At 30.1% G+C, this 22,364-nt stretch overlaps 2 protein-coding genes and 1 pseudogene across 4 annotated transcripts; 2 read left to right on the forward strand and 1 right to left on the reverse strand.

Annotated features, from left to right (window-relative positions):
* Positions 1 to 3,436: 3,436 nt before the first annotated feature.
* On the reverse strand, positions 3,437 to 6,603 carry LOC148202022 (uncharacterized). Of its 2 annotated transcripts, none has more exons than XM_088108316.1 (7): positions 6,424 to 6,603; positions 5,470 to 5,611; positions 4,542 to 4,689; positions 4,391 to 4,466; positions 4,192 to 4,303; positions 3,988 to 4,079; positions 3,437 to 3,824 (listed from the first exon to the last, which is right to left on the reverse strand). In XM_088108316.1, the coding sequence occupies exons 1-7, from the start codon at positions 6,451 to 6,453 to the stop codon at positions 3,780 to 3,782; spliced, it is 645 nt and encodes a 214-aa protein (XP_087964442.1). In that variant the 5' UTR covers positions 6,454 to 6,603; the 3' UTR covers positions 3,437 to 3,779. The 2 variants fall into 2 exon arrangements, with proteins under 2 accessions (XP_087964442.1, XP_087964441.1); XM_088108315.1 differs by having other exon boundaries at positions 6,421 to 6,600.
* A 4,330-nt stretch (positions 6,604 to 10,933) lies between these two features.
* Positions 10,934 to 14,747, forward strand: LOC148202023 (cysteine proteinase COT44-like; annotated as a pseudogene). The gene is made up of 5 exons (XR_015784929.1): positions 10,934 to 11,487; positions 12,850 to 13,085; positions 13,436 to 13,573; positions 13,684 to 14,108; positions 14,379 to 14,747. The product of XR_015784929.1 is annotated as a cysteine proteinase COT44-like (transcript).
* A 5,907-nt stretch (positions 14,748 to 20,654) lies between these two features.
* On the forward strand, positions 20,655 to 22,160 carry LOC148202024 (thioredoxin H-type 2-like). The gene is made up of 3 exons (XM_088109195.1): positions 20,655 to 20,829; positions 21,617 to 21,739; positions 21,853 to 22,160. Exons 1-3 carry the CDS (start codon positions 20,743 to 20,745, stop codon positions 22,012 to 22,014), a joined length of 372 nt encoding a protein of 123 aa, XP_087965321.1. The 5' UTR covers positions 20,655 to 20,742; the 3' UTR covers positions 22,015 to 22,160.
* Positions 22,161 to 22,364: the final 204 nt, after the last annotated feature.

Genomic DNA, 22,364 nt, shown 5'->3' on the forward strand with positions numbered 1-22,364 from the left:
TATGTAATTAGTCTGAAATATACCCTTTTCATTTATTGTAATATAATGTGATTTTTGTTGAAGTGATTTTTTGAATAAGTTGTAAATGTCAATTTTCTTTATTGATTTTAACCTGTTAGTACTGCTTGAATTTAATATATTTAGGATTTCTTAAATTAAAAAATTCCCATGTTTTAAATTTGTAAAATTTAATAAAATCAAAATTACAATAGTATAGTTACTTTGGAAAACAAATCAATTATATATAATTTAATAACTAGTTGATTATAACTTCATTTTTATCTTAAGCATTATGTATCTACATGTTTGAGGTTAGTTATACTGATTTTTCATGCATTAATATAAGTTCAAAAATTATTATATTTATTGGCAATTGTTAAACAAATATTAGTATAGGCCTCTTAGTTTTGATGTTAAGAAACAAAGTAATTATACTGAAGGTCTTAGATAAATTTCTCCCAATTAAACTATGTTTTGTCCTTAGGTATGTAAATGATAGAGGTTTTGTTATGGCTACCTAATATTCTTGGAGCAAATTGTGATGTTTCAACAAATTCAAAAAAAAAAACATCGTAATAAAATTTTGGCTCAATATCATGAAATGTATATATACATGAACATAAGAAAATGTAAGAAAAAATGTTGCAAAATATTATAGTCATGCTCAGCGGGTTATGTTACTAATTTCAATACATAATCATGTTATTTAATCTTATTAAGATACCAAATTAGTGAAATGTAATTTAATGTCTCAATGATTTTCTTTCTATGTATGAGATGTTAGAAAAATGCTAGCACAAATTATTTCAGAAAACTCCTTCAAGTTGACAAAAATTAAAAGTATAAAAAAAAATACCCACAATTGCATTAATATACAAATTTCATTTAGTGATTAACATTCTAATATGTGAGAAATAATGTGAAAAAAAAAGACTGTACGAAACTTCATTCATTTGATTTGGAAGAAATGAAAAAAAAAAAAAGGAAACTGTGAAACCCAAAATAACTTTCACACTTTAATAAGAGAAAATATAAAGAAATTAATTGGTTTTTAGAGTATTACTCTTTCACACTTTATATATCTATTGAGCAATTGTATTTAATATCGATTAATTTTGAACTGAAATCTAACATAATTTAGAGCTTATAACTCGTCTTACTTATTATGAGTTTAAATGTCTCCATGTGTGAAGGTAGTGTTACTTTATAAATATTTTTTGAAAATCTAAAGTTTCAAAAGTATAGTATTATATTTTTTGACGTCACAGTTATATATATATTTATTCGAGTTGACTTCTGAAACAAAAAATAAAATTAAAAGACTAAATACAGTTATTGAAATCATCATTTATCTCGATTATAATTATCGAGGGTCACACACACCAAGCAATAAAACCAACATCTACAAATAGTAATAATGGCAGTAACAAAGTTTTAATTTTACGAAGTGATTATTTTAGAAGAATGTTAGTATCATTGAGACTATCACAATCATCAGTGTTACGGTCAGGAGTAAGGAATAAAATAAAATAAAGATAAAATATTGTTAAAAATAAAATTAAGTGCCGAGCAATTAAAAATCTAAAGTAAAACAATACTCTTATTGATAATCGAATTATTTTTACTTTTCTCAAATTAAGTAATTTTTACGTTTACTTTATTTCTCGTTTTCTAACACACCTACCTCAAAATTCTCATATTTGTTTGTATGTCTAATGCAAATGACTCTCAAACATCGTTGTCATATTAATAAACCCGGAAGTAGATTATCGTACATTATATTTTCCGAATATTATTATATTGGCACCGTCAAATAATATAGGATAAGGATCCCCTACAGCTGGGGAGCACAACGTTTAAGATTCGAGTTTAATGCAAAAGTTTTCGAGTTCTTCTGAAAACGTCTCTTCAGTATGAATACAATAAATATACTCCTTCTGAAGTGAGAATAAAATATTCAGAATCAAGAAGAAGAAAAAGAAATTATATATCAACGACACAAATGAAAAAAAAAAGTGATGTATGATAAATTTGGCTTGCATATCAATTTTTCATAAAATTACATGCACTTTTAATTAAGCCCACAAAAATAATGATCAAAAGTACACGTACTTACGTAATAGTTCATTGATGAATTAAAATACTAAATGTATATAAATATATTTTTAATCAAAAATTTCCTACCATTACACTTTAGAAGAACTAGATCTGACATAAGAATGTGCAAGGGTGTTAATAATGCAATTGGGATACCAAAATTAATGATACTCACTATTCATAATCAAACTAATGGCTTAAAAGACGGGCTAGAAACAGTGGGCAAAGCCCTTAAGATTGCTTTCCTGGGCCTCCAACTTTACATAAATGGTGACGGCTTGCAACCTAACTATTACTAACTACAGTCCAAACTAATAGGAAAAAGACTAAAATATCCTTTTTCACTACATCACACCACCATTGCTACCACCACTGTTGCTGCCATCTATCCACTACACTCTACGAGATATTAAAAAAAAAAAAACTCATTTTGAAAACTATCATTTGTGTTTTTTAAATTTTATTTTAGAAATTAAGTTTTCAAAAATTCGTTGGAGAACTCGTTTTGAAGGTATCATATGTTCTTAAAAGTTTATTTTGAAAATATTGTTCGAATAATCTCTTGAAAGTTTATTTTCGAAATACTGTCCTAAAAAACCTCGATAAAATACATTTTATATACAACAAAAAGTTTGTACCAAAAATATTTTTCTAAAAACCCTATTCCAGAAAACTTGTTTTAAAAAACTCTCAAAACAGATAAAAAAAATAACTCGTTAGAATACATTTGATTTATAGAAAAAAATTTGATCCAATTTCTTTTTCTAAAAATCCTATTCCAGAAAAAATGTTTTAAAAAACTCTCAAAACGGAAAAGCCACGTTTACAAAAAATAAAAGTCCTTTAAAAAATTATATGGGTGAGGGAAGAAAAGACTATTTTGTTTTAAAAATTGTGTATGGGCACGAGAGGATTAATCATCAACATTACATTATTGAATCAAATTATTTAACGCAAGAGAACTTGAGCGAAATAATGGCACTTAAAGAATCATTGTGCATCATTAAAGAAATATTGATAGTCTCTCACACCAAAATAATGCGATTGTTAACTAAAATAAAATCATAAAATCATACAATAACTCCACAGAGAAATTTAATCCAGAAACAAACCTTTTCGTACACACTCAACATTTTAATATATACCAATCCCAAAATGTTGATTCTACAAACCTGGAGAGAGTATATCAAAGTCAGACTATTAGTCTTCCATCTTCCTTCTCGTATTCAAATACATGTAACCAAAAGAAGCCTACTCATTTTACATCAAATATTAAAAGAATATATATATATATATACACACACACACAGACTTCAGATAAACCTTAATGGATTAAAAATCATCTAAAGGAACTCTGATAATTAATTTTGTCTGTTCAAACTTGTAATGGATAGAAAATAACTTAAATTAGTAGAAATTATGGCAGTTGAAATTAGGCCCTAAACGAGACCATCTAACTGCCACAGACAGGAAGAATCATCTCAATCCGGTTCCAATTGCATTTTTTCCCCATAGCTAATAATGGATTACTCATGCTTCACAAAATTGCAGCAAGACCAAAAAGATCTTAGCAGCAAATAATTTATAGATGAAAAGGTATTAAAAAACTTTACACCTATGATAAAACCATTAACCAATCCGATATGTGACAAGAACGGCTTCATTTCCCAATCGTCTATCCATCAACTTTTGAGAAAATCCTTTAAGGAAAATGGTGGAGGCCCATCCTGCAATGATAATGAAAGAATCAGCTCGAACACCAATATTGCATACTATAGTAGCTGGCTACATCTCCTTTTACTGGTCCAAGAAGAGATGAGCAATCCAAGATTTTGCAGGTTAGACAGAACTTTGCATCAATTCTTAAATTTCATAAGCAACACCCATTACCTTGCCCGCTTCTTGACTTAAGCATTGTCTAACAACTGTAGCCTGCTGTATTAGCCTCTCCATTGCTGTGTATCTGGGAAGATTCAAGTGTGCTGCCAATTACCCACCATCACAGAAAAAATCACATAAAACATGGATAAGAAAAAGCACCATGATTTGCAACAAAATATATTAAAGAAAGATGCAGATAACAAGTTAACCAACCAAGAATAGCCCGATTCAAACTATCTGCAACCTGCTGCCGATACTCTAAGCTAAGGAGATGAAACATTGGGGATTTCTCTGGCTCCTTATAAGCAAGAAGGGCCATAAAATCCTGCCGGTAGCATAACAAAAATTCAATCTTAAGCACACACAGTCACACACATACATCACAAAAAAGCTATGTGAAATCCAGACATACTTCAAGTTTTTCCATATATTTGGGCTCCTTTCCAAAAGGGCCCAGCTTGGTCTGAGCAAACTCCAAAGCTTCTGTGCTGCCAATAAAATGAAAATATATGAAAGTAGGAAGTCTACAGGTTCTTTGAGAGACAAAATCAAATTATGCTTACCATTTCCTGGAGCACACAAGCTCAACAAAATGAAGGCTTAGTAGATCAAACTGCAAATCCTTATTCTTCTCTAAAATATCCTGTGCTAGCTGCTCAGTAAGCTCAATGGCCTTGAGTGCATTTCCCTCTAGTGCAAAGTGAAAGATTCCTAAAGAAAAAATGAAATTTATCATGAAGTGTTTTCATTAATAATAATAAGATCCAATAAAAAGCCTAATTATCTTCGTAAGTGTGTGGAGAATTTCCCAGCACAGTTTGTGGCACAGTAATATATCTTAAAATGTCAATCGAAGCTCAATAGAGATGTCTTTACATAGTAAAAAAGATGCAAGAAAGAAAGTAGACTTAAATATGTTTTTAGTCTCTAAAATTTAGGACAAATCTCATTGTAATCCTCCAAACTTACAAAAGTTCTTTTAGCCCCTCAAAATTTTCAAAAATATAGTTTTATCCCTAAATACTAAATTTGAAAGACATAAAATGTTTGTTTAAGGTTGTTTTTAGTTCCTCTAATTTAGTGTTTAGGGACTAAAACCACTTTTTTTCTAAATTTGAGTGATAAAAATGAACTCTTTCAAATTTAAGGAACCAAAACCAGATTCACTCCAAGTTTCAGGAACTGACACCATAAACAAAAAAGGTCTAATCAAAATTCAAATGTATTTCAAGACAGAAGTCAAAAGTCGTCTAAAGAATAAGAATCACAGATGTTTTAAGTAGTATTAAAGCGAACAACAGTTCAGCATCCCTCGTGTTGGGGTTGACAACGTGCATTTAGATTTGAAAATTTCTTAAAAGTTGTTATGAATGAACACTTAGTGTACACACAAAATTCTAGGATAAGCAAGCAAATAAAGTATAACCAGAAAACACCCAAAAAAAAAATCTTGAAGGAATTTTGTGTACCAAAAAATAACCATAAACCTACTTTTCCTTTTGTCCATGTCCTCCAAATAATCTGCAGGCTGCTTTGTCCCAGTGCTAGTAATGAATGATTCTACTGATTCTTTGTAGCAATTGTGTATGAGATATGACAGAACAACACTGTGGATGTCATTATCATTTATAGCCTGTAAATTCAAGTAACCCAGAAAAAATGATGGATTAATTTCAGTAAGACAATCAAAGAACTAGAAACCCACCAAAACATACTACAAGGGTTCAATCTTAGCTCAATTCTTTTTCTTTTGTATATAAAAATTAGGAGGAGGGAATGACGCCCAAATCCAAGACAGGTGAAGTCTCTAGACTCAAAGACACTTAACGAGGAACAATATTTCATTTCATCCCAAAGAAAAGAGTGACGGTTTGAAAGACACGGTCATGCAAAATCACGCCTTATCCATTCAAATAACCCACAGAGGATTAATTACATTCTCTTTTAAACATAAATTTGAGGGAAAAGTTTTGAATCACCGGAGCCAAAACGCATATTAGTAGTAATTCGTGTGAGAGAAATATAGAGTATACAGGGCAGAATAAATATTACATTTTTATTTTCAATCCCTCTTCTCTTCTGTTCAATTTTCTACCATGAGAAATTAGGGTTGGGAAATATCTTTCAGAAACTAATTATTCGAAGAGTTTTCCAGAGAGTAAGAAATCATTTATCGCAAAACAAAACATATTATTAATATCCACAAGGCAACTACTCACCAGGGTCTCCACTTTAGTGGAGACCTCAATAAGCATCTACGAGTTCTACAGGGAAATAAGACTCGACGAACAAGGAAAAGTGAAAGGAGCACGGAAGTGAATAGTGGCCACAGAGAGGATCGGGATATGAGAAATTGACGACACAGTAGAGTTGCAAAAATAAAATCATGAAGAAAAAAGTGAAGTCGAAACAGTAGAACACGGACAGGAAAAAGAAGCATACAACGTTTTCGTATTGACGAGGATCGAGGTCCATGGCTTGGTAGAAGACGAGAGAAGCGAACAGTGAAAGGAGGCACCAGTTACGAGACTGAGGTGCTGTGACTACGAAACGATCCGATTGCAATTCCTTGGGTTCGTGTTCGTGACGACTCACCGTGTGGTGGGTGTGTGAGTTTTCTCAAAGCAAACACGTGACGTGTCTCTCAACTCGTGTGATGAAGTCTGCAGGGTGCACGTGAGGAGCGCCCACTGAAGCAATCAACCAATTACAACATTTTTATCCAAAATAACCATTTTCTTTGTTTTTATTTTCCCAGCTATGCATACTGTTAATGTTGTATTGTTTGATATTTAATTTAAATAAATTTTATATTATATAATCGCCTTTTTAAGAATTTAATAATATTTTTAAATTAAATATATAATAAATGGAGATACTTAAATATTAATTTTGTCTTTTTTTTAAGGTTGTTCAATTCAATTATAATATTTGTGTTTTAATTTCGGTTAATTTAGTATTTTTTATAACCTCATTTAAATAATGTATTGTCAGTGTTGTTTCCAAAATTTTTATTTAAAAAATATTTGTGTATCAGTATTTAAGGTTTAAGATTTATAATTTATAATTTATAATTTATAATTTATAATTTAAAGTTTAAAATTTAGAATTTAAGATTTAAGATTTAAAATTTAAATTTTATTGTATAATATATACAACAACCTAACATGTAATATATAGTATAAATGCATCATTAACACGTGACATGACATGGAATATATAATGTATAAATATATGTATACGGTGGTATAAGGTCAAAGAGCCTTGAAATATATGTGTCTTCTAGAACTTGAAGAATAACTGCACCTTAGAAGTGTGGACTTCAGGATTTACACAAATTAAAATATTATTATAAATTAGCTTTTATTAAATTAATACCTCGTCTTAAATATGAGAATTTATATTACTAGACACACATCCATATAAGAGTAAACTAAAGTCTCTTACATTTTTTCACAAAATTAATATTTCCAAATAAATAAGAAAGGCAAACATAAACACTAACATTCACAAACAAACACACAGTAAGCGAGAAAAAACCACTCCATATAAATAAATTTAAAATATTGGGTTTGTACATTTTTTATATTTTTATTTATTTTTTAACTATTTTTCTTTTATATTAATCATATAACTAATTAATATAAAGTGTAATTATTAGTTTAAATATTATTTTTAGGCATGTTTTACACTCAATATTTTCATTACTTTTGTATCTATAATTTTTCTCTTGTGCTCACATTCTTTGAAATTCATTTTATTCTCCATTAGTTTGAATTCCAACTTTGTATTTCTGGTTACCTCTCCCGCGTGGACACACCATTTGGCTTATTTGCAACCACTTATTTATATATATAAAAGATATTTGTGTACTATCATGAAAACAATTCCAAAAGTGTTTTGTCAAAGTTCCAAAGAATTACGAAGAATTTTATATATACTATTGGTGGTTCGAGTCAATAAATTATCTTTCCGTACTTGGAAAATAATATATTGTTTTCTTGTTGTAGATGATATAAATATTAACAAATAATTATTTATCTTTTCATTTGGTGAATATTATAAACATAATAAACTTTTTTAAGTAAAATGGATTTACATCCTTGACTAATTTAGTATCACATTGTACTAAATTTATAATGTATAAAGATAACAATAAATAAACTCCTTCTGTGATATTTATAAACTTTTTTTCTATTTTAGAAGAATCAATGCATTGTATACCAGAATTAGTATAAATAATATCTGATTTTTTTAATTAAATATAAAGACAATGATTGATATGCGTATATTTGTCTCATCGTTATTTTTATATATATTTCAATATTCATCTTATTTTTTCACGTTTAAATTATTAAAATATTTATAATTTATTAGATAACTTAATAATATATATACATATAAATATTACTATTTAATTTTGTAAAAAAGTTTATTATACATTTTTTAATTATTTGATTTGTTCTTTATTCATAAATCCTTTTAATTTTCTAAGGTTATTTATTCAAATTACAATCTTGATGACATTTTTTTATAGCTATGTTTAAATATTTACAATTTATGTGAATCAAATAGTTATCAAATCACAAATTTGATTATTTTTATTTTTTTTTTATTTATTATTTTTTTAACATGAAAATGATTGATTCTCTTAATTTTAAGGTTTCAATTTTGGTTCACTGTGTATTTTATATGATTTTTTCTATTTTGTTTAATTATTATTTGGTATTCTGATTTAAAATTTATATAATAAATTTTAATAAATTTTATTCGTAGATATTTTTTTTTTTTTTTTTTTTTTTTTTTTTTTTTTTTTTTAACATAGAATTTTTTATACAATATTTTTTCGTATTTTTTAAAACTAATTATTTAGTATTAAACCAGGAAAAAGATGTTTATCTGCACATGTACTATATCCAAGGGGAATGAGAGATAAACAAACTTTTCTCACTTCATTACTATTCCTACATATACTAAATACAATAATAAATATAAATTAATTTATTTTTTAATAAAATAAATATAAAACATCTCTATTGAATTATACTTTATTTTTGTGTATAGTTTTCCATAATTATACTAACTTAAATATGTAATTTCACTTCATATTATCATTTTTAGGTAAATATTTTTGGAATGATACTTTTTAAGGAAAATGTAGTACTTTTAAAAACATTGGCCCATGATTGACCCTTGCCCATAAGTGTGATCCCTGTAAGACTTCTACGAACATTTTGATTATAAGCGTTTTTTTTTTGTACGTTTTATGGACTCCAATCTATATAAATCAAGGCCTATAAAGATTATATATTAATAAGTTTGATTAGATGCTACTAAACCCTTCAACCTTAAAAGGAATTTTGGATCAGTTTAATTGTTTGATTGTAAAACACCATCATTTAATTAAAAAATAAATTAGTTATTAAATTATTTTTGAAAATAACATATTTTAAATCTAAGCAAAAAATAAAATAGTTGACCACAAAATCTGAAACTAATAATCCAATTGATGTGTCTCACTTCAATGCAATTTAAATCAAATTCAATCTAATTTAAATCGAGTTAGATTAAATTTAATAAAAGAAATACAAAAAAATCACTTAGTATAATATATATTTTCTTTTTCGTTAAATTAAATAATAAGTTTGCTCAAATTCAAAATCTAATATATGTATACTTTTTAATATTAATTAATAAATCACACGTGTCATCTATAAAACGAAGAAAATTATTTCATTATAGTGGTGAACCTTCATTCTATATATTAAGACGTATCTTTCATTGAAAAAACAGACAATTACATATTTTCTATAATCAGCCGAAAATTATATTAAGAAGAAGCCGAAATAAAATTATTTTAAAATAATCAATAAGTTGTGATTTTAATGTTGTTAAATATACTGTTTAAATAATTTAATTTTATTATGGAATGCGCTAAAAATATAACATCAAACCATACCATTATTATAATTTGCATAATTTTTAATTTTTTTTTTGTTAAAGTAACCCGCCGACTTGCAAAAAATGTTTTTGTAGGATATGTGTAAGTTCTTTAGGACTGTCATTCTTAGGATTCAATGCTTAAGTCGTCTGTTCCGAACGCTTTCATTCTTGAACGGGAAGTAAGGTAGCAAAAGGTATTTTGATACTTAAGTTAGACGTGATTAGTGAATTGTTTATTACAATTGAGTATTTTGAATATAGTTGAACGTACATGGCTTTTGGCCTTGACCTTATATATATAAGTCATCTCATGATCCAGCATAGATCCAATAAAATAAAAACAAACTTACCTTTAGATTCGATTAGATAAACAATTTATCAACATCTTTAATCAGATATCGTTAATCAATATCATTTAATCATTCTACTATTATTCTATTATCTGTTGAACTATTAATCCAATAATAACTTAAACATTGATCTAATTATGATCCAACATCAATAAAATTATTTAATCTAGTTGATGGTTGTTGATGTAGCGATTGAACGGTCCTAAGTATTAACCGTTTGATACTATATATCATACATAATGTAAGATGTATCAACAAATTTAACTCTTAATCAGGAGACCAAATATTTGAGTTAAAAACGGATCAACCCAAATTTTTATATAATAATATTTTTTATCAATGTTAATGGTTAGTTTTGTTAATGAAAAAAATTAAATTCATAATATCTTTCGTCCTCTTTTTGAAATATTTCAAACTAACTTTATATTTTCTAAATATAGCGTGAAAAATTAACTGATAATCTCTTTTTTCGCGTTTTCTCTGAGTCAATGTCACGGCTCCCACAACCTATTAATATATTCACGTTGTCATTAAATCAAATTATATGCCTCAGGTACACCTCTTTTGCGTGTTCAATTTTGAAACAAACGTGTTTATTTATTTATTTTTAAAAATAAAATATAATAAATTTTAATTGGATAGAACATCCAAAGAGTGTGGTTTGTAGTTGGGAGCCGGGACCGTGTGGATCATTGGATGTCTTGATCCAAAAGTAGCTTCCTCAACCCTGCTCCCTCCTACATTCCTCCTTTTCAGGAATTCCAACTCAACTCAGCGCTGTAAATTCTGATTTTCCACGAAAGGTCCGATGAAATTGTTGTTGTCTCTCATTCTCCTCTTCACACTGTTCTTGCCTTTCGCCTCTGCCTCCAACACCTCCGATCTGTTCGAAAGGTGGTGCAAGGAACACGCCAAAACCTATTCTTCCGAGGAAGAGAAACGCTATAGGTTCCGCGTGTTCGAGGACAACTATGCCTTTGTCTCCCAACACAACCAGAACGCCAATGTTAACAATTCTACCTACACCCTCTCCCTCAACGCTTTCGCCGATCTCACCCACCATGAATTCAAAACCTCACGCCTTGGATTTTCCCCTTCCTGTTTCGATTCAAGCGGGTTCAGAATCAACAACCCCGTCACCTTCTACACCTTCCTTCTGAGATCGATTGGAGACAGAGTGGCGCCGTTACACCCGTCAAAGACCAAGCAAGCTGCGGTACTCCCCATATCTTCTTTATACGCCCTTTTTAAAAATTATCAAATAGTTTTACTTCTTAGTCGTCGAACATTCCTCTTTGATCATTCATGATGCGATTAAATAATGCCCATAACTAGTGGCAGTAGTACCTAACTCTCACTCCAAGCTCAATTTTGAAGTTGTATTAGACAGCAGCTTAGGCTACACATTTCTTCTTGTAAGTACTTTTGGGAAAGAAAAATAAAAAGAAGTTAAAATTATACACTACAGCAGCTAGTAGGCTTTATTGGACCATCTATTATAGCCCGCTCGCATATGTTAGTTGTGCAAATTTCATATTGGAGATACTTAATCCTTCGCCTGAAGGTTATGTTAGAGATTGTACACTAACTAGTGATATAATAAATAATGTAATATATGGGGAGGAGAGCCATCTAATTATGAAGTTTGGTCAGTTTTAAGATTCTATGAAAGAATATTCCAGTGGTTTATGCAACCATTTGTGAATATGGAAACCTACCAATTTTATGCTCAGGCTGTGCTAGAGATTCTAGCATACTTGGTAAATGGCTTATATAAAGAAACAATCTTCACTTGATGAATTCGCTTTTCGGGGTATGCTAATCTCAAATCCAAATTCCAATATTTTTTATTTATAATTAGTAAGTAGTTTTAAAGAGATAATTATTTTTCTAAATGCAAGTGGTAAAAAGTAGACTTTAATTTTAACTTTAACTCAACCTTACAAATTGGCTTGTAAGAGTAAAGTTTGCACTTACATATATACTCCAAATTGGTCTTTAATAACTATGATACTTTCAATATCTTCCTCTCACGTCGAGGTATATACATCTCTAACGTGAGACTATACATTAATGGGTGGTCCGATAGCAACTCAATAGCATGTAGAACAATAAATCCACAAGCATAAAATTTCGTTAGGATAGGTTCTAATCCATGACCATGTTAATTAAGTCTAATTCAATCGTACATAATCTGCTTGTAATGTGAGATTTGTAGCTTCATAATTACTATAAAATTGGTTTTATCTCTAATCGATATGAAACTTTCAATCGTAGGTATAACTAGATTATTATTAGGAGTTTAGGTAGTGTTTAATTGGCCTCTAATTTGTCAAACAACTTTTGTATGGTTAGCTGGTTTTACGTAAAACCAGCCGCCACTATGATTTGTTCATGATACTTTTGAAACTAGAAAGCTACTTATCACTCTTGAGTCTTGTATATTGTGCAAAAATTCTTTGGTTGATTTTGAATTCGTCCTTGGTGACCTACTATTTGTTCTTCTTGGACTTTTTAGTTGTCACTATGATTTGTTCATGATACAATTCAGTGACAACTTAAGATGTGTGTTATCTAGGTGCATGTTGGGCGTTCTCAGCTACTGGTGCAATTGAAGGTATAAATAAGATTGTTACTGGGTCTCTTGAAAGCATTTCTGAACAAGAATTGGTAGATTGTGATACATCCTACAACAGTGGTTGTGAAGGTGGACTAATGGATTATGCATACCAATTTATCATTGACAACAAAGGGATCGATACAGAGGATGATTATCCATATCAAGCTCGGCAACGGTCTTGCAATAAGGACAAGGTATTTTTGCTTCTTCAGCCGCTTTACCTCCAATATGTTGAATTGTTAAGTTTCAGTCTATCAATTGTATACCCACCCTGTTGGTTCAAGCACCATATTGCATGATTTCTCCTGTAACTAGATCTTGAGATCAAGAGAAAAGAAAAAAAGATAAAAATTGTTAGAGTCCACCGAGTATGACTGAAATTAATCAGTGTTTAATATGTGACTTCTGGTAACAAGGGTCAAAAATCAGAAAACTGCTTGTGAAATTTATTGTCTTTCTTTTCTTCCTTCTCTGTTTATTTGTTTTTCTGATATTAGTATGTTTATTATCTGTTTTCACCTTTCTTCCTGCATCTAATCTACAGTTAAAAAGGCGTATTGTTACAATTGATGATTATGCTGATTTGCCTCCGAACGAGGAAGAGCTACTAAAGGCCGTTGCTTCACAGCCTGTAAGTGTAGGCATATGTGGTAGTGACAGAGCTTTCCAGTTGTACTCACAGGTTGGTAGTCCAATGATCAATATGAGCACTGACTTATTCGTATTATTATCACATATATCTGTACTATCTATCTTAAAATTAACAATGGCTATAAAATATCGATGTTTTAGGGTATCTTCTCCGGACATGCTCAACTGCTTTGGATCATGCAGTATTGATAGTAGGATATGGTTCAGAAAATGGAGTTGATTATTGGATTGTAAAGAACTCATGGGGAAGATATTGGGGAATGAATGGTTACATACACATGATACGGAACAGTGGCGATTCCAAAGGGATATGTGGAATCAACACGTTAGCTTCATATCCTATCAAGACCAAGCCTAATCCTCCTCCTCCCCCAGCTCCTGTAAGATGTAATCTGTTCACTCACTGTTCAGAAGGAGAAACATGTTGTTGTGCCAAGAGCTTTCTTGGAATATGTTTTTCTTGGAAATGCTGTGGGTTAACTTCTGCTGTGTGTTGTAAAGACAAGCGGCATTGCTGCCCCCTTGATTATCCAATTTGTGATACAAAAAAGAGCCAATGTTTAAAGGTTAGTATGAACTCCTTACCTGTGCTCATCACAAGTAAATGATGTAATATGGTGCCCAAAACCTGGATATCGATTTGCAGACGTTTATGTCACAGTAAAACATATTTCAATTCAACAATTTTTAGTTCATTACCATTTGATGCAATTCTTTACTAAAAAATACTAACATTGTAGTATTCCACATAAAAGAGAATATATCAGAAAATTGTGTAATTAGCATTGCATTTTTAATAAAACAAATATACTTACTGACTTTCTCTATACTTGCAGATTACAAATGAGACTACAACAATCACAACCGGAAATCAAGATTTCTCCAACAAGCCAAGAGGTTGGAAATCTCATTGAAGTTTTTCAACATCATCCGTTTGTATGATTCATAGTTGCTATCCTATTTATTTGTGTTAATGGGTTATTTTATCACGGGTAGCCTATTAGCGCTCAAAAGGAATCAAGTTTTGACAAATGGATTGTATTCGATATTGTGTAAGGATATTGATTGGATAAGCCAGTAGGGAATGCTTGTACAACCCTAATAACATATCAGTTCTATTATATAGAGGAAACGTTTTTGTTTTAGCTACAATCGCTAGCTTCTAAAATTGTGAATAACTACATTGGGAGTTTGTCCATTTTAAAGTTGTCGTATGTGATTTTCATATCAATAAATTCTACCAATGCTAACTTGTGGGGTCTTTACATCATGATGCTTGAGTTTTGACACATATGCTTGAAATTGATTATGAACTATAACATAAATGAAGTATAATATGAATAGAATACGTTCAGATCAACTTCAGTTATAAAATTACATTAAAACTAAAACATGCAAATTTTTTTTCTTTAGGAAATCTTAGAATTATTTATTTAAGTCCAAAACAAAAGGAGTTAAGACAGGGAGGTGACAGATATTGACAATATAAACCACCCTGAATCCTCCATCAGTGCCAGTTCTGCCAATGTAGATGTGTGTTTTTGTTTGCAGGCTAAGTGAAATCGGATAACCAATTGTATAAATTTGGATTAGTAATGCTCTGATCTTAGTTTGCTCACCTCAAACCTCAGTCTGCAGATATAGTAGACTTCAAACTAATAATCAAATATGTTCAACAAAACTCTAGTCACAAACTAAAAATTGTCTCCACACCAATAATTCCAAAATTGCAAATCCTATTAAAATCGAAACAGTTAAAGCCAATGAACAGTCATAACAATTCACATCCACTTAGCACTTAAAAGAGCAAGTTATTGAAAAAGCATTACTAAAAAATACGAACACAGAAGAACATCAAATCATGTGATGTGCATTTTTATTCTAAAACAGAATATGCTTCTAACTGTCTGCATCAGGTGGCGAAATGAGACAGATAGATTAAATATTCTATTAGCCTGCAGCACTACTTGTATTGAATCCGCAGATCAAATGGCATATACTATCTTTATCTATCAAGTAACGCAGTATATAATGGGTATCACAGTAAAGAACAAAAATGCAAGCAGAGTTTACGCACGAAAAGAATTTACAACTATTTTCTCAATATGTTGCCACGAAGTTACACTTACAAGCAACAATACATTGGGTATAGAGTATAAATCACCAATCAAGAAGAATTGGAAGAAGAGGGAAAAACATCTTTAACAGCAGAAGCAGCAGTGAGGTAATTAAGAGTGTTCTTCAATGTTTCCTTCTCCCTCTTCAATCTGGCGGCGGTGTCCTCCAATTCAAGCAGCGCTTGTTGCTCCCTTGGCGCGCCCTCGAAGGTGCTGCCAACGAAGAACGAGAACGTCGTTGGAAACAGGTTTCTTCTCAAATCCCCAACCTCCTTCTCCGGTTTCCCTCCCAACCGGTTGGATAACCGGATAACGTCCTTCATGTAGGTCTCCACCTCGGTGGCCAGCCCGTCCAGATCGAGGTCGGTGGAGGGAGATGGCCGGTCCTCCAGCCACGTCACCTGCGCGACCAGGTAGGGTTTCGTGCGCACCACACTGTTCACTCGGAACCGTTCCTGGCCCTTACAGATGAGGAAAAAGCGGTCATCCACGAGGCGCTCATGCTTTATGACTTCGCCGACGCAGCCAACGGCGGCGGTTCCGGAGACGGCATCCGTGTAGATGACGCCGAAGCGGAGGTCTGTTTGGAGGAGTGTGTGCATCATGATGCGGTAGCGGAACTCGAAGATCTGCAAGGGGAGGATGGCTCCGGGGAAGAGCACCAGAGGGAGAGGGAAGAGAGGAAGCTCAACGACGTCATCGGAGTTGGGGGAGTTGGTGTGGTGCTTCTCGGAGAAGGAAGAGGCAGAGCAGCGGAGAGTGGAATTAAGTTTCCGGCAGCGGTGGCGGAGAACGGCGAGATTGAGATGGTGCAGAGAGTTTGAGGATTTAGGGTTTAGGGAGAGTGTTAAAGGGTTTGAGGAGGGTTTGTGAGGTAAAGAAGAAGAAGTGGGAGAAGGGATAAGCTGTGGGAATGCCATTTCTTCCAATGAGAAATTTAGAATAGAATATAAGAAACCGCAGAAGTAGAAGTGAATGTTACAGCCAAGCTTTTGTTGTGTGGTTATTATTGGACCTTTTCTTAATTTTATTATTACTATTTTCTGTTATAAATCTGTTGTGAACTTCACAGTGGCTAGTTAGATTTTGTGAGTTCAAATAAGATTACGTGGAACACATAATAATGAAGATTAAGCATAATGACACAAGATTTTTTTTTTTGTTTGTGGTTCCGGATATCCCACGTGCCTATTTTAGATAAAAAGAAATCAGGCCCCAAAAGTTTTATTGGGCCTAATCTGATATTTGGCCCAATATTCGAATTTAAAATCTCCCTAATCTTTTAATGAATTATAATATTTCATAAAAAAAATTAAATAATGAGGTCAACAAAATTGAATGCTGAATTGGCATATCAATATCAATCTTTTAATTAATAAAAGAAAATCAAAATCAAGATCATGTATGACTAATTGATTTCATCTATTTACACGTAACGTACTTGGATTTTACATATTAGTTGTTGAATCCTAATATCATACTTCAACCTACTTATCTATTGTCACATAATTTAATACTTGAATTATAATTTTTATTAATGATATTTTGATGTCTTCAACTAATTAAAAAATGCTAAACCACATTTTTCTCACAAAAATTTTCAAACTCTATAGGCTTATACTTTTCATTGGTTCTTAAAATCTCGAACAACAACTTTTCTTTACGATCAACGGTTTACACTTTTTAAACATCTCATATTCTTCTCTTTTCTTCCATGTCAAATATACCAAACTCATTCAGGAACTCACAACTAACAATTTAAACTTATTAAACACCTCCAATACTTTACTTTTCTTCTTTATTAAATATAACCACCTTCTTATGCTATGTTTATTAATAAAAAGTATAATATTAATAAAATAATACTACATACTCACTCCTTGATGTATAGAGTTTCACTTCTAACCACCATCAAAGCACCTTTGGAGGAACTTCACCATTTCTTTGGTATAAATGTTAATACTTTCATCTGCACTCTTTGAATTAATAATAGAAGCTTGTTATCATTTTTCACTACCTCCTTGTGCATCACCATGCTTAGAAAAGGATTATATTATACACCTGTAAAATTAAAAATGGTTAAATTTATAAAATGATAAAGTTCTAAAATATTAAAACCATAAAATTACAATAGATAATTGTGAAATGATGAAATAAAAAAAAATTAAATTTTAAAATTATAAAAATATGAATTTATAACTATGAAAGTATAAAATACGAAGATGTCGAATAACAAGGTTGTCAAATTGTAAATTTCTAAAAGTTATAAATTTGTAAAAATACAAGAATATAAAAATGTAAATGCAATGTTATTACATGAATATGAAGTAACAGATATTCGTGACTAAGTCATCCAGAATTCAAGTTTTTAAAAAGTTTTTAAGATTTGTAAGATGTGTGACAATAATTAAATATATGCTGTTTATTGGTTTAATAAAACTTGTGGTTTCTATTTTTGTCAATGAGACTCATTTTTATCGACTTTGTTTCGTATAAGATTCATTTTTGTTAGACTTTGTTTTAAGTGAGATTCAATTTTGTTGAATGTTTAATAGAGCTCAAATTTTTATAGTTTATGTTTAATTTAGTCATTTTTCATGAGACCATCTAAATTATTAGCGAAAGATTCGTGATCTTTTAATTTTCTTTTACATTTTTTCTTAATTAAGAAAAATTATCCATATATCCAGTTAGTATTGTGTCATGTGACAATATCAGTACCACGTGCCAAGTCAATATTAGTGTCAAGTGTCAGAGTTTTGTATTTGATTTCTATCTGTTTTATTTTTATTTAGTTTCCATTTTTGGTAATTTTGGTTCAATTCAAACTCAATTTTGTTCTGAATTGAAATTAAAGTTAATTTTTATTAAAATTCATATTTTTATTAAATATTTTTATTATTTTAAAACCAATTATAGAATATAGTTATTATATTTATGTTTAATTTTTTCTACACGTAAAAAAGAAGGTTAAAGAAAATTTAAAAATAATGAAGAATTATTCCTCTATATTTAAAAACAATAAAAAAAATTCATTCTAATTTAAAAAAAAATTATAATTTTTCTTATAATTTTAGAAATACATTATAATTCTCCTTCTAATTTTTAAAATAACAGAAGAAATTTCTTTCTAATTTTTAAAATAATAAATAAATTTCCTTCTAATTTTAAAAATAATGAAACTTTTTCTTCTAATTTAAAAATAATGAGTAATGTTTCTTCTATTTTTAAAAATAATAATAAAATTTCATTCTAATTTTAAAAACAATGAAGAATTTTCATTCTAATTTTAAAAATAATCAAAATTTTCTTTTAATTTTAAAAATAATGAAGAAGTATCATTTCAATTAAAAAAATTAAAAATAATGAATATTTTTTCATATAATTTTAGAAATAATGAAAAAATTTTGTTCTAAAACCAAATTAAATAAAATTAACAAAAATTGAAATTAAATTAAAAAAGATTAATAAAAACTGTGACTAAATTGAATAAAATTAATAAAAATTATGACAGACACTAACACATAATTTTAGTGTTGATACATTGATACTAATTTAACATGTAATACTAATATTAATTTAACACGTATCATTAATATTGACAAATGACGTTATTCTCACGTCAAATTAACAATATATTTCAAAAATAAGGAAGAAAAAATGTTTATGATTATTTAATACAGTATCTTCTTAGTTAAAGGTAAACTATTTTTATGAGTTGTTATTTTCTTATTTATATTATTCATTTATTTATTACTCAATTATTATTTGACTTTATTTATTTGTGTTAAGTAGGTTGTATGAACACAGTTATCCAAACTTCTTTTTTTTTACATAGCATAGATTTCTTTTATTTTTTCCTAAATAGCTTACTTTTCCTTATATTACTCAAACATGGTTTTGTATATAGGTCGGGTTTTTGGAGAATCGAATTTTAATTTTTGTTTTTGTCCATTTTCATCAAATTATCAATTATGAAAAACCGAATTCTGAACTAGTATTTTATTCTTGAATTTTTTTTAAAAATTACAAAATTAAATAAAATAAATTTTATTACAAGATAATGTAAAATATATTAGAAGTAGTGCATGGTTAAATATTTTATATTATTTAATTTTTTATTTTCTTTTATCTCTTTAAAATTGTAATAACATTTTGTTTTGAAAATTAATAATAAATTAGAAGGATTATTTTTTTATAAAAAATGATCTCATGATTAATTTCCAACACACAAAAAATATTACAAATATCAAAGAAATCAAAGAATTAAAATATTATATTTCTTTATTTTAAACTATCATTTTTTTATTTTCCAAAATTTTACAAAACATTACAAATATTACTACATTATTTTTATACATATCAAAACATTATATTTTTTAATTTAAAAATACTATCCTATTATCAATTCCTACTTCTTTAAGTCTCAACATCCAAAATAATTATTATCCTAAATAATTTAACCATAAAATTATACATTATTTTTTAATTTTCCAAAAAATTCAAACGATTACGACCTTACTTTTATTTTATTTTACTTCTTATTCTTTAAAATCAATATCGTATTTTTAATTAATTTGAAAAAGAAAAAGTTAAAAATCTAATTCAGAATTCGATCCCAAAAACCAAATTTCACCTAATTTTTTGGTGAAATTAAAAAACAAAAGGTCAGAATTCGACTTCTGAAGAATCGAATTATAACCTAAATGTAAAATCATGCTACTTGGATATAGAAATTCTTTGAGATTAAAATATAACCGACATTTGAGTAATGAATGAAAGATACGAATAAAAATGGTGCAGAAGAAAGAAATAGGTGTAAGAGTTTGCGTTGGCGTTTTACACTCTCTCTTGTCCCTGACGTCAGCCATGAGGCACAACGTAAATTACTAGACAGCCCTTGGCATGGGGACTTGCGCCACTCAAATGTGAACTCGCCATAAACGCGTGAACACGGAATCTTTTATTAAATATATCTATTTCTATAAATATGTAGGCACTTCTTCCCTGTTGCCTCCATAAAAAAAGAAAAGAATCCAAAGAAGCGTGGTGATTGTGAAGAAGAAGGAAGAGAAAGAGAACAATGGCGGAAGAGGGACAAGTTACCGGTGTCCACTCCGTGAGTGAGTGGAAGGAACATCTCAAGAAGGGAGAAGAGACCGGCAAGCTGGTAATGTCCAACTCTTTAACTTCCTCTCTACTTTCATTTTCCCCTTTGCTATGTGTTAATTTTCACAGGCATCATGCATGTTAGGGTTTTTCAATACCGAAATTCCTCTGTCTTTTGCCTTAAGAGGACGTATCTGCTCTGTTATTGTGAAATCGTTATTGGTTGGTAAGAGATCATTGTATTGTGTCTTCCATAGCTGTTCCCTCTCCTCCTGTTCTTTTTATAATTGATTTTCATCCCTTTCTTTAGATTTTGCCGTATTACCTCCTTTGTTGAATTCTCGTCATGAGTGTGGTTGTAGAATTATGATTACATTTTGTTGCTTATTATTAGCTTTTTGTTTTTTAACCTTGTTGCTACCTTTGAAAAGACTGTTTTTTGTGGTGATCTATCCTAAAGTTACTCAATCTGCTTTGATATTGGGAATTTTGTATTCTTAAAGGTGCTGTTTGATATATTTAATCAATTGAAGTTCCTGTGATGGAAGTTTCAATTGCATGTACTGCCTAGTAGAAAGAAAGGAAATATTTTGTAAGTCTGGGGTGTTGCTGTTTAGAAGTAGCTGCAGAGGATGTTGATCCCTTGAAAATGCCCTTGTTAGTGAACTTTTTAGCTGCCTTTGATTATTGAAGATCTGTGTCATGATTAGCACGATTTGTGATTCTTTAAAATGGTTTATGTTTGATCTGTGTCATTACTGGCTTGATTTGTGATTCTTTAAAATGGTTTTCTTTTCGTAAGGCAATTTTAAACCATTAAAAATACTGAAAGGAAATTTCTTTAATAGATTGTGGTGGATTTCACTGCTTCTTGGTGCGGTCCATGCCGATTCATTGCTCCAATCCTAGTTGAGATTGCTAAAAGGCTGCCCCATGTCACCTTTCTCAAGGTTGATGTAGATGAACTCGAGGTGAATATGACTATCTAAATGTCACTGAACATGGTTTAGTTTTTTTTACTCTAGATCCTAAAACACTATGAGGAATTTCCTAATTTAATCTTGCAATCACTTTGGTTCTTCAGTCTGTTTCGAAAGAGTGGGAGATTGAAGCTATGCCAACCTTCCTGTTCTTGAAAGAAGGCAAGCTGGTGGACAAGGTTGTGGGAGCCAAGAAAGAGGAGCTGCAAATGACAATAACCAAGCATGCAAATGCTGCTGCTGCTGCTGCTGGTAGTTCCATATGAATGAATGTGTTGAGAATAATAAATATATTTCTTCAGTCATTTTGCTTTTACTTATTTTTGAGTCTGTTTGGATGATTTCAGCTTGGATATGGAGTTAGTAAAACATGGACTGAGTTATGTGTAAATGAAATCGTTGCAGTGTCCCATTTGCAGTGCCCCTGCACATGTCACCATTAGTAGTATTGATTTTAATTTTAGGCGATAACTTAATATCTAAAAGATTAGATTGTGATGCAATTCAACTTATAACTACGAAGTAATTACAATGACCTATAGGAAACCAATAAATCGGCACGAAAATGCATCAAACCATGTTCTAGATAATATAACTGTTTCATCAAATATTATTA

Source organism: Vigna umbellata, chromosome 3, assembly GCF_029865625.1.
Source record: "Vigna umbellata cultivar VRB3 chromosome 3, Vumbellata_1.0, whole genome shotgun sequence".
NCBI classification, from domain to species: Eukaryota; Viridiplantae; Streptophyta; class Magnoliopsida; order Fabales; family Fabaceae; genus Vigna; species Vigna umbellata.

Bases quoted from the DNA above. Each gene is read 5' to 3' on its own strand.
- LOC148202022 (XM_088108315.1), bottom strand. From the start codon at position 6,453: ATGGACCTCGATCCTCGTCAATACGAAAACGTT. The intron at 5,612-6,420 runs GTATGCTTCTTT...TTGAATTTACAG, and splicing joins CTCGTCAATACGAAAACGTT to GCTATAAATGATAATGACAT. The intron at 4,690-5,469 runs GTAGGTTTATGG...TTTTTTCTTTAG, and splicing joins GGACATGGACAAAAGGAAAA to GAATCTTTCACTTTGCACTA.
- LOC148202024 (XM_088109195.1), top strand. From the start codon at position 20,743: ATGGCGGAAGAGGGACAAGTTACCGGTGTCCACTCCGTGAGTGAGTGG. The intron at 20,830-21,616 runs GTAATGTCCAAC...TTTCTTTAATAG, and splicing joins GAGAAGAGACCGGCAAGCTG to ATTGTGGTGGATTTCACTGC. The intron at 21,740-21,852 runs GTGAATATGACT...TTGGTTCTTCAG, and splicing joins TTGATGTAGATGAACTCGAG to TCTGTTTCGAAAGAGTGGGA.